Source organism: Mobula birostris, chromosome 1, assembly GCF_030028105.1.
Source record: "Mobula birostris isolate sMobBir1 chromosome 1, sMobBir1.hap1, whole genome shotgun sequence".
NCBI lineage: Eukaryota > Metazoa > Chordata > Chondrichthyes > Myliobatiformes > Myliobatidae > Mobula > Mobula birostris.
Genome location: NC_092370.1, coordinates 118,054,941 through 118,067,601, shown reverse-complemented (window position 1 = coordinate 118,067,601; position 12,661 = coordinate 118,054,941). Strand labels below are relative to the sequence as shown.

The 12,661-nt window shown below is 43.3% G+C and overlaps 1 protein-coding gene across 6 annotated transcripts in view; it reads right to left on the bottom strand.

Moving 5' to 3' along the window:
• The window catches only part of col14a1a (collagen, type XIV, alpha 1a), a 273,774-nt gene that overhangs the window by 33,416 nt on the left and 227,697 nt on the right, over positions 1–12,661 (bottom strand). For 5 of the 6 annotated variants that reach the window (XM_072261042.1, XM_072261032.1, XM_072261071.1 and 2 more), the window contains 6 exons: positions 9,110–9,196; positions 7,792–7,845; positions 7,220–7,315; positions 6,283–6,336; positions 2,329–2,382; positions 396–449 (listed from right to left, as the gene is read on the bottom strand). In XM_072261042.1, the coding sequence (XP_072117143.1) occupies positions 396–449; positions 2,329–2,382; positions 6,283–6,336; positions 7,220–7,315; positions 7,792–7,845; positions 9,110–9,196 (399 nt within the window). Of the gene's footprint in view, positions 1–283; positions 338–395; positions 450–2,328; positions 2,383–6,282; positions 6,337–7,219; positions 7,316–7,791; positions 7,846–9,109; positions 9,197–12,661 lie in introns of all 6 variants that reach the window. The other variant, XM_072261062.1, reaches the window with a different exon arrangement.

The window sequence follows — 12,661 nt, the reverse complement described above, 5'->3', positions numbered from 1 at the left end:
GCATATTAGAAGTAAACATGGACAACAATATATGTCTTAAAAAGAAAGTCCGGCAGAAAATAAAGTGATCCCAGATCATTGCTCTGCTTCAGGGCCACGAGAGTATTCCATAATTTAAAATGTTCAGTAGGTGCACACACAGCCAACAGGTAACAGCCCCCTCACTGGATGAATGGGTACTTGATCAGATATAAAGTACTACGTTGGAACGATGGGATGCAAAGGTGCAGCCAATTGCAGTGATTTTATGGTGTTATTCCTTAGCTACATAAAATAAACTTACCCTCCCACCTGGAAAACCAAGTGGTCCCAGAGGACCCTCCATAACTCGTCGACCCTGAAAAATTAACAGTGTTAAATACTTATGTATAGATGAGGCATGCAAATGGACTCACCACTGGCCCAGGTGAACCTGGTGGCCCAACAGATCCATCTTTACCCATGGGACCCTGGATCAAAAGTTGATGGCAGAAGTCATTGCATGATTTTGCAAATATGAACTCATACTGATATATTTAAGCCCACAGACAATTCATTTCAATTGCAATGAAATGTGGTTCGTGGAAACAATAAATTCAATTTTACAAATTTCCACATTCTGGTTATTGTCACGACAGGAAGAACTTACAGCACCTTCAAAAACCTTAGATGTCCTAAAAATCTCTATCTCTAATAAAATATGTTTGAAGGTACATGCTATAATGTACAAAATGTGACAGGCAGTTTGTGCACAGCACCCTCCCACCAAAGGCAGTGTGATAATGCTGAGATATCCCTTTTTAATGGTGTTTGAGGGATTAATATTCGTCCCACAACACCATTGATTAGCCTCTTCTTTTTTGAAGTATTGATTCTTTTGAAGAATGATTTACGTTCATTTGGAAGAGAAAGCAGGGTTTTAAATCTGCCTTACGATTTGCTTCTTTAATTGTGCCGCACTCTCTCGGTGCTGCATTACCGAGCACCACCCTGGATTTTGTGTTCAGAAATCCATTGCAGGACTCCAACCCCGACATATCATGATTCAGCTCCCTGCTTTGTGATCCTCATAGTACATAATTTATGGCTTGATAATCTACTCCCAAATGTCAAGCCAGCTGAGAAAAAGGAGGTACTTTCTGAGAGGTATGAAAAATGAAACCTTGGATGTCACAGCCAATTAGGTTATGAACCATCTGTGGTGAAGGCTGGAAAGACTTGACTCGTAGAATCAAATCCTCACACAGCCTGGTGAAATGACGATATGGAAGAAGATCTCCTCAAACAGGAACTGTGACTTCAGGGAAGATCGGAGAGGGAACAGAGGGAAAAGGGCAGGGGTGAGGGGTTAGAGCAAGGGGATGGGGGAAGGGCAGTGGTCAGCGGGTAGGACAGGGGAAGGTATAGATGGAAGGGGATGGTGTTTGATGGATTATATCCGATCATGAGGGAGCAGAGGTGGTGCATGATGGGTGGTATCAGACCATGAGAGGTGGTAAGTGTGTACAATAGGCAATATGAAAAAGATGCAGCTAACCCAATTTCCCCCTATATTAACCAAACATTACAACACGATAGCACTTGGGTACAATAATCAGACTGGATAGACTAACTATTTACCTAAGCTTTGTCATTCCTGATGTCATGTCCTTTGCTTGTGACAGATTATGATTCACTGTAACCTTTCTCTTGCAGGTTTTACTGGTCTTTTTTGCTTAGTGGATGTATGCCAATTCTATTTACATGACAGTAAACCGTATCTGGAAGCTGAGTGGTGTTCAGGGCCTTGTAGTAATTAAGGACAGCACCTAGTGGTCTGGGACTTAGTGAAGATAGAGGCCAGTTAAACTCTAGTGAAGTCTGACAAATCAAAGAAGCCAACAAATTCAGTTGCCAAATGAATACTAATTAATGCTAAAGACAACTCCTAAATTAAAATGTATAATGGTAAAATTCAATCAGAAGAGCAGAAGTAATTGAAGATAACCAATCAGCGCCTGTTTTGTGCTCTACTCAAAATTTTTTTTCCTATCCCATCCAATGAGACAAGGGTATCTGATTCAGCACTGCCCATATGGTTCTTCCTCCCATGGAACTGCACCTCCTGTGTTGGTGGTCCTCTCTGTGCACACCATCCATACACTTCAATAGAGGGAATGTTTTGGGGCTTTCTAATTCATAGCCCCTCACTCCCAACAAAAAGCTCCAGAGTTCCAGGCTCTACAACAAGCCAATGCACACCCACTCAAATCCCAGGCTTGCTCCAGTGCTGGCTCTGCGAGAGAAATGGGCCTAAAGGAGGATAACAGAGTAAATCCATTAGCATCCAGATGGAATATCAAGGCTTACCCTTTGACCTGGTGGCCCATCTCGTCCTGGGAGTCCTCGGGGACCTGGCAGACCCTGGACACAGAAGTGACAAACAAGATGGAATCAGACACAAAAAGCATTCCTGCATCTCTGTTGTGCTGTTGCCACCCCTTAAATTTTGTATAATTTAGTCTCATGTGTCTGCAATGCCACTATTGGTATGTTTTCCAGTGCCTCCATGCATAAAATGTGCTTGTGCATCTCTGACAGTAAGATTGACTTGTCTTTGACACCTGAGGGGCTTCACAACCAGTAACATATTTTCGTCTGAAATGTAGCCACATAGGAAACGCAGTCGTCTCTTTGACACTGGTGGGAGCTTACAGTGCACGGCACGGTAACAAGAAGATTAGGCTGGCACAGCAGCATGGTGGTTAGCGGAACATCATCACAGCACCAGCGACCCCACATCAACTTTACCGCCGTCTGTAAGAAGTTTGTACATTCTCCCCATGACCATGTGAGTGTCGTCTGGGTACTCACATTCCAAAGACGTATGGGTTAGTAGGTTAACTGAGGAGCAGCACTGGCGTGTAGAGGTTGCTGAAGTGCCAACAACCCAGTTTCAGTTCCACAGCTGTTGGGAAGGAATATGTACATTCACCCCATGACAGTGCGATTTTCTCTTGGGTGCTCCCGTTTCCTCCCACTTTCCAAAGATGCACAGGCTATCGGGTTAATTGGTCATAGGGTTTTAATTTGGCATCACGGGCGCATGGAGCCAGAAACCTGTGACCACGCTGTATTTCTACATAAAGTAAATAACCCGCTCTGAATTGTAGGATAATCCGGGTTCCCGTCACTCCTGGTTGAAAAGGTGACTGAGAGATCGGGTTGCAGATACAGTAAATCCACCTGACGGGGTTTCATTTTAAAATCTCAGTCTCTAAGGCAGCACCTCCAGCAGATGCTTATGGTATTTATCTGAAAACAGATGAGGGCACACCTGGCAGTAGCCACGCTCTTCGTCCATCACTGACTGTTGGTGGGCCTGTTCCTGGGCCTTATCATTGCCCTAACAGCCTGTGCTCATTCAGAGATGAGGAGTGAGATTGTGATAGCTGACAGAAGTCAAGCCTTTTCCTTTTCACAGGATCACAAGACAAAGGAGCAGAAGTAGGCCATTCAGCCCATCGAGTCTGCTCTGCCACTCCATCATGAGCTAAACTATCCTCCCATCTAGTTCCAACTTCCAGCTTTTTCCCCATATCCCTTGATACCCCGACTAATGAGATACCTATCAATCTCCTCCTTAAACACCTTCAATGATCGGGTCTCCACAGCTGTATGTGGCAATGAATTCCATAAATCCACGACACTCTGGCTAAACAAAAAAACTCCTCATCTCTGTTTTAAATGGTACCCTCTAATTCTAAGCCTGTGGCCTCTTGCCCTGGACTCACCCACCAAGGGAAACAACCTTTCCACATCGACCCTGTCCAATCCTTTCAACATTCGAAATGTTTCTAGAAGATTCCCTCTCATTCTTCTATACTCTAATGAATACAGTCCAAGAGCCGAAAAACGCTCCTCATACGTTAGCCCCTGCATTCCAGGAATCATCCTCGTAAATCTTCCCTGAACTCTCTCCAACATCAGTACATCCCTTCTAAGATAGGGGGCCCAAAACTGCACACAGTATTCCAAAAGAGGTCTCACCAGTGCCCCATAGAGCCTCATCAACACCTCCTTACTCTTGTACACTATTCCTCTTGAAATGAATGCCAACATAGCATTCATTTTCCTTACCGCCAATCCAACCTGGTGGTTAACCTTTAGGGTATCCTGCACGAGGACCCCCAAGTCCCTTTGCACTTCCGATTTTTGAATTTTCTCCCCATCTAAATAATAATCTGCCCGATTATTTCTTTCAAAATGTACAACCGTACATTTCTCAACATTGTATCTTATCTGCCATTTCTTTGCCCACTCTCCTAAACTGACCAAGTCTCTCTACAACCTTTCCGTTTCTTCAACACTTCCTGCTCCTCCACCTGTCTTGGTGTCATCTGCAAACCTAGACACAAAACCAATTAATCCAAAATCTAAATCATCGATATACGTTGTAAAAAGAAGCGGCCCCAGCACCGACCCCTGCAGAACACCACTAGCAACCGGCAACCAATCAAAATAGGATCCCTTTATTCCCACCCTTTGCTTTCTGCCTATCAGCCAATGCTCCACCCATTCCAATATCTTTCCTGTAATTCCATGGGCTCTCATCTTATTAAGCAGACTCATATGCGGCACCTTATCGAAGGCCTTGTGAAAATCCAAATACACAACATCCACAGCCTCTCCCTTGTCAATCTTATTTGAGATTACCTCAAAAAATTCCAATAGGTTGGTGAGGCAGGATCTTCCCTTTATGAAACCATGCTGGCTTGGGCCTATCTTGTCATGCACCTTGAGGTATTTCATAACCTCGTCCTTGAGGATCGCCTCCAATGACTTTCCAACTACCGAAGTCAGACTAGTATGTCTGTAATTTTCTTTTTGCTGCCTCCTTCCTTTCTTAAACAGCGGAACTACATTTGCGACCTTCCAGTCCTCCGGAACCATGCCAGAGTCTATTGATTCCTGGAAGATCATTTCCAATGCTTCCACAATCTCCAAAGCCACCTCCTTCAGAACCCGTGGGTGCACCTCATCTGGTCCAGGAGACCTATCTATTCTTAGTCCATTTAGCTTCCCAAGCACTTTCTCTCTAGTACTCTTGACTGTACCTAATTCTATTCCCTGAGACCTCTGGCTATCAGGTATGTAGCTAACGTCTTCCACTTTGAAGACCAATGCAAAATACTCATTCAGTTCCTCTGCCATCTCTTTGTTACCCATTATAATTTCTCCAACATCATTTTCAATCGGTCCTATATCTACCCGTGTCACTCTTTTACTCTTCATATATTTAAAAAAACTCTTAGTATCCTTTTTTATGTTAATTGCCAACTTCCTTTCATAATTCATCTTTTTCTTCCTAATGACTTTCTTAGTTTCCTTCTGTAAGTTTTTAGAAGTCGTCCAGTCCTCAGTTTTCCCACTAATTTTTGCTTCCTTGTTTGCCGTCTCTTTTGCTTATATTTTAGCCTTAACCTCTCTTGTTAGCCACATTTGTGTCATTTTTCCATTCATGATTTTCTTTTTTCTTGGAATATATTTTTCCTGCACTTTCCTTATTTCTTGTAGGAATTTCATCCAATTCTGCTCTACCGTTCCTCCATCTGGCTTACTTTTCCAATCAACTTGGGCCAGTTCCTCTCTCATACCACTGCAATTTCCTTTGTTCCACTGAATAACAATACACCTGATATCAGCTTCTCCTTTATAAATTTGAAACTGAACTCAAACATATTATGATCACTACTTCCAAGGGGTTCCATTACCTCCAGCTCCTTAATCGCCTCAGGTTCATTACACAGCATCCAATCCAAAACAGTCGATCCCCTGGTGGGCTTATGGACAAGCTGCTCCAAAAAGCCATCCCGTAGGCATTCTACAAACTCACTTTTGACACTCACTTAGCAATGCCCTTGAATGACCTCCCTTGTGCAACTGGGTTTAGCAAGGGTCAGGATCTTAGCGAACAGGCAGTTTAGATAATGCTTAAGCCTACTGATAACAGAAGCATCCACCAGCTGCAATGCACTTATAATGATAATTTCAATTCAGGTTAAAACAAATAACAAGACAGGACAGGTTACATTTCCCATGTGCCTGAGCAATGCCTAAGGTTATCAATCTTTCCAACAATTGTGTCCAAAACACAGCAGTACTTTATGCTGCCTTATCAAATTCGAACTGATAATCAGATATTCTGAAATAAATATAAATATGCAAAAATACCCGATGTAAAAGGAATAACTATAATTAAGTGGTAGCATTCATATACCATTCTAATTGCTGAGTGACTGGGTTAACATATTAAATGCATACCTGATGACCGATGGGACCAATCTGCCCTTTCTCGCCCTTTTCACCAGCACTCCCCTGTGGAATTGATAACACCATTCAGACATCAAACTTCAGCTTCGACAGCCAAGAATAATGAGAGGATTTCCGCCCTCAATTGAGCTCAGAGAAGTTATTAAAGGGATCACAAAAGATTATTCATAATTTCCCTCTGGACAGCAAAACCTCATTAATAACTTACAGCTCTGGTGCAGGGTGGTAATGGAAGAGTTTCTATAAGGGAGGTTGAATTCATCCCAAAGTGGCAGATCCAGTTTCAAAGTTCAAAGTTCACAAAGTAAATTCGTTACCAAAGTATGCATATATCATTGTATACTACCTTGATATTTATTTTCCTGCAGGCATTCATAGTGAAGCAAAGGAATACAGTGCAAAACTACACACAAAGACTGACAAACAATCAATGTGCAAAAGACGAGAAACTCCAATAAATAGATAGATAATTAATTAATATTAAGAACACGAGGTGAATAGTCCTTAAAACTGAGTCCACAAGTTCAGAGTTGAGGTGAGTGAAGTTATCCACACTGATTCAGAGTGCTGATGGTTGAAGTTATCTTGCACCATCCACTCTATCACAGGGAGAATAGTCCCAATGGTTTAAAACTGACCAGCGACAACCCCAACACGATACGAGTCAAATTCACTGTGACTTTTCTCTTCACTGTCTTGTACAATTTATATTCTGTGTGCTGTCTGTACCACGTGCCTGTGATGTTGCTGCAAGCAAGCTTTTCATTGTACCAGCACCCTACTGTATGACCCCTGGTCTGTGTTGTTCTACTGCCCACAGGCTATTCTTATGTTCAATCAGATCAGACCTCAGGAAAGCTAAAGAAAACTTTCTACTAATGTCAAAGAGTTAAGGACCCCACGGGGGGATGGGGTGTAAACCACTCACCGGAGGACCTTGAATCGAGAGTCCACTTGGTCCCTGTGGCCCAGGCTGACCCTGAAGACCTGGCATGCCCATCTCACCCCGCTGACCACCAGGACCCTGCACCAAACAGAGACACATCAACAGCCAGGTCCGAACAGGCAGTGGCCTGATGATGCAGCCTGAAGCTCACGTAGACCTACAGACTGTAGCTTTGAACTTCTGAGACACAGAGATCTGAAGACTGAATGACATTGTCTTTTGCCCAGGGATTTCAGGGGAGGGTAAGGCTGGGTGGGATTGGAAACAGGTTGGGAGGGATGGGGGCACCATGAGGTGTTGGATGGAATCATATTAAGGATGTTGGAGGGGTCGGGATGGTAAGGCTAAATGGGATTGAGAGAGGTGGAAGGATCAGGGAGGGGCAAGGTTGAGATCCGGGTTGGGGGGGGCATTGAGTTTTCCACTTCCAGTTCCAGCGTGGATCTGTAGCAATAAATGTACTGAATGTCATCATCATTTTCAAAAGGAAAAAATAAAGGCTTTTGCATGCTGGGTTAACAGGCTTTTTGTAAGTTTGTATTGGAAACTCTTACCCGTTGACCTTGTTCTCCCCTCTCACCTCTTGGCCCTCGTAAACCCGGGCTGCCCTGTAAAAGAGACATCAATAGGAAAGTTCTGTATCAGTGGGAGATTTTTAGATCAATGGGAGAGGTCAGTACCAATGGGAGAGTTCATTATAAACCGTATTAGTGGAAGAGTTCTATGTTAATGAGATCCTTGCATGAAGGGGTGAGTTCGATATCAATACTCCTGTATAACAAGCAGCAAGAGTTAGATCCCATCAAATGATTCAAGTGTCACACACAAACTGCTGAGTCTGGTTTTATCGTCGTGCACTTTGATGGAAATACAAACTACTTGCTGGCAGGTGCCAAACAGTGTCCCCATCACTCCTGCGGACTCGTTGCCATCGATATTCTCAAGGCACGCAAGTTATTGCTGAGACTCTGGGAATACTGCTCTAAGGAAGACACCTTGGAATGAAATGCTGGAACAGTTATAACAGAAGCGTAAGCACTGTGAGAAATGGGAAAAAGTTCAAAAAGAGTTAACAATCAAGACACAAGCTATTCAGCCCAACTGTTTCTTGCCAGGAGTTCTGCTTCAATGAACAGCTCCCGCCCATCTTCACCACCCCATTTGAAGTATTCCTGGAATTCCCCAAAGGATTTTGTGGCTGCTGAGAATATTCACACCCCACATCCATTCCTGATGCCAGGATGCCTGGAATACTCAGAGACCAACAGGAACATTCTGACGATTGGGACTTATCACAGCTGCTTCCCTATTGAGTACCAGTGTGGCGGCAGGCTGCCTCCCCCAGCCCTGTGATGTCTCTCCCCATCCCTGCTCCCTGTGTAACAAACTTGCCCAATCCTTGTCTTGTTCTGGGAGACCCGGTGCCCAACACTTGCTTCAACCAGTTTTACCTGTCTCTCTCAGTGCATGCCTGTAGCAAAGTCAAAGCTCAGGAGCTGATTGAGCTGGAGAACAACAGCTTCAAGCAAGTGGGATTCCTGTTTGAATACCCTGATCATATCTTCCATTTACTTCCTCTGCTCTGACCCCAGCTTCTCTTCTCAGGACTGAAGTCTTTCACCCCTAGAACCATTCTCTTCCACTCCCTCTCCAGAGCCTTGATATCCCCCCAAGTGGCAGTGCCCACAGACTAGATGCTCAATCCAATTGTCTATAAAGGTCTAACTTCCTCCCTCAGTAGTAATACTGAACTCAAGAAACTAATACCATATTATCAACAACGAAAAGCTGAAGAAACCAAGTGACGCTGCATATTTTTTTTACAGACCAGTTTTTTCTTCCAATTATCCTCTTTCAAACCAACCCTCTTACCGGAGGACCCAAGGGCCCAGGTGGTCCTTTACTGTCTTGAGAACAAGTGCAGGCATGAGGAAGGGCTGGACAGTTGCCTTCATCTCTCTGAAAGAAATAATCATTTCATCATACCAACGACCAGTCGTTCCCTTCCAGATCTCCCACCGAGTAAACGGATAAATTGGTTTATTGTTGTGCATGTACCACAGTACACTGAGAAACTTTATTGATCATTTCATCCCACCGGTGCTTTGTGGTGGTAGAAGGGGAAAGCAATAATAGAGTGTAGAGTAAAGTGTTACGGTTACAGATAAAGTACAGTGCAGCCAGACAATAAGGTGCAAGCCCACGACATGGTAGATTGTGAAGCCCAGAGTGCATCTCATCATACTAGGCGCTGTTCAGTAATGTAATTGCTGGGGATAGAAAGTGTCCAACTCTAGGCAGAGTTTCACCAGTGTGGTGACACTATTTTTCCCCTGTAAACAAATCCTATTGCACTCAAGGCCAATGTATCATTTACATTCATGACTGCTTGCTGACCCTGAATGCCTGTTCTCAATGACTGGTGTACAAGGACACACAGGTCACTTTCCCCACTCTATCACCATTCAGATAATAATGACTTTCTGTGTTTGTAACCAACATAGATAACTTCACACATTTTCACATTAAACTGCATCTGCCACGCATTTGCCCATTCAGCCAACTTGCCTAAGTCACATCAGAACAGGGAACAGTACAGCACAGGAATAGATCCTTTGACCCAAGATGTCTTTGCTAATTATAAGGCCCAATGAAATGAATATATTCTGGAAAAGGATGCAGTGTTATTTGTAATATAATCTGAATAGAATTTATATCCCTGCTTTCCCTGCACGTTTCTGTATTTGCCTAACAGACTGTCAAATGCCACTATCATATCCGTTTCCACTACTACCCCTTGCCAATTCTCACTTTAATCCCACTTTTAGAGTGAGATTACCTACATTCATCGAAACCTTAGGCAGTTCACAAGCCCTGTGTACTAAATCTCTCCTCAGAGGTCAAACCTTGCCTCTTGCTCCCAAAAATCAATGCAGTGAACCGTCATTGTCCTCCCACTAAAGTGGGAAACGACACATTAGAGTAAAAAGCAAAAAGCTTTGGAAATCCAATGGAGGCAAAGTGATAGTTGATGTTTCAGTCAAGACCCTGAATAAAGGATGTACAAGAGCAGTATGCATACTAATACTACCACATAATTATTACATAATTTTACTGGAAACATTGTGGCATGTACATAGTAGTCTTGCTGTTGCTAATATGTTTTATAAAGATTCCACACATTTTCTCTTAATTTTATAATGCAAACACCAAGAATTCGGCAGATGCTGGAAATTCAAGCAACACACATCAAAGTTGCTGGTGAACGCAGCAGGCCAGGCAGCATCTCTAGGAAGAGGTACCATCGACATTTCAGGCCGAGACCCTTCGTCAGGACTTTTATAGTTTTATAATCCGTGCCTTAGTTCATGAATGCAAGAACTTCATACATCTTATTCACTATTTCATTCAGGGGTCTTGAGACATTTGCTCTCTTTATTCCTCTATATTTCCCAGTTGGCCCAACAAACTGTACCTTGCCTTGTTTGTCTTCCCCAGAATGCATGACCTCACACATCCACACTGAGCTCCATTTGCTATCTATGTGAGCAACGCACACACACACACACACACACACACACACACACACTTCCCCCCCCCCCCCCAAGTGCTGGAGGAAGCCAGGCAGCATCTATGGAAATGAATTAACCGTCAAAGTTTTGGGCCAAGACCCTTCATCAGGGCTGTTGCTATTTCTTCGCCTACCTCACAAATCCATTAAAACATTCCCTTTAGAATTACAGAGCTATACAGCATGGAAACAAGCCCTTCAGGCCCAAATAATCCATGCCTACCAAGATGCATGTCTAAGCAAATTCTATCTGCCTGCATCCCTCTAAGCCTTTCCTATCCATGAACCTGTCTCCAGCCCCTCTGGCAGCTCTTTCCATACACACTCAGTGGCAACTTTATTAGGTACGGGACTGCAGGATAGTTGTTCTACTTAAATACTTACCTGGCATTTGTCGGTAATTTCCAAGCCAATAAGCATTAACACAACTTTTTAGTTCTTGGAAAGCAAATGGATTTTGTGATGTTTAATAGAACAATTCAAGTTATCAACGTTGCTGCAGAAAAATAATAACTGGCTCTTCTACAGGGTCCTTGTGACTCCTTTAGAATGTCCCAAAACATTTTACAATCAATGGTACTAGTTCAGATTTAGATTAGCTTGTTATCCTATATACCAGAGGGCAGATGAGAATGGCCAAGGAGGCAGATATCCTTGATCAACACTGTTAGCCTTCCTAATGCAACGGACCAGGAAGATGGACGAGATGGAAGAAGTGAAGTGTAGGCACTGGTGCGTTATAGAAAACACAAAGACCAGTTTATTGTCACGTGTCTGCTGCTATAGCCCATCCACTTCAGGGTTCGACGTGTCGTACATGCAGACGTGCTTTTCTGCACACCACCTTTGGAACATGTGGAAATTTGAGTTATTACTGCCCTCCTGTCAGCTTGATCCAGTCTGACCATTCTCCTCTGACTTCACTCATTAACAAGATGTTTTCACCCACAGAACTGCCACTCAGTGGGTGTTTTTTTTGTTTTTCACACCATTCTCTGTAAACTCTAGAGACTGTTGTGCATGAAAATCCCAGGAGATCAGCAGTTTCTGAGATACTCAAACCATCCTGTTTGGCATGAACAATCATTCCACAGTCAAAGTCACTTAAATCATGTTTCTTCCCCATTCTGGTATTTGATGTGAACAACAACTGAACCTCTTGTCCATACCTGCATGCTTTCATGCATTGAGGTGCTGCCACATGATCGGCTGATTAGACATTTGCAGTAAGGACCAGGTGTACATCTGACCTAATGAATTGGCCACTGAGTGTATTACCACCCCCTGTATGAAAAACCTACCCCTCAATCCCTCATAAATCATTGTCAAAGCTATAACCTCTGGTAAACTCTGGGGAAAGCAGAGCAACTCAATGCTGCTCAATGTTAAACACCTCTCGACAACGTCACATCTCAGTCTCCTTTCTCTCCAAGTAAAACAATCCCAGCCTATCCAATCTCTCCTTATAACACAAACTCCCCGTAGTCTAAACTTTCCTTTTGACTATGAACACACACCATTTTACGCACTCTCTTCGAATCTTTCACCTATGCTCCAAAATTTTCTCTGTAAATCTCTTCTCCTTGCAAAATGGCTTTCCGATTCAGATTCATTTGTTTAGCACATGCACATCAAAACATACAGTGATAAACACAAGGGATTCTGCAGATGCTGGAAATCCAGAACTACACACACAAAAAGCTGCAGCAACTCAACATGTCAGGCAGCTTCTATGGAAATAAATCAACAGTCAATGTTTCAGGCCGAGATCCTTCTTCAGGACCGAAAAGGAAGGGGGAAACAGTGATATGTGTCGTTTGTGTAGACAACCAACACCTAAGAATGTGCTGGAG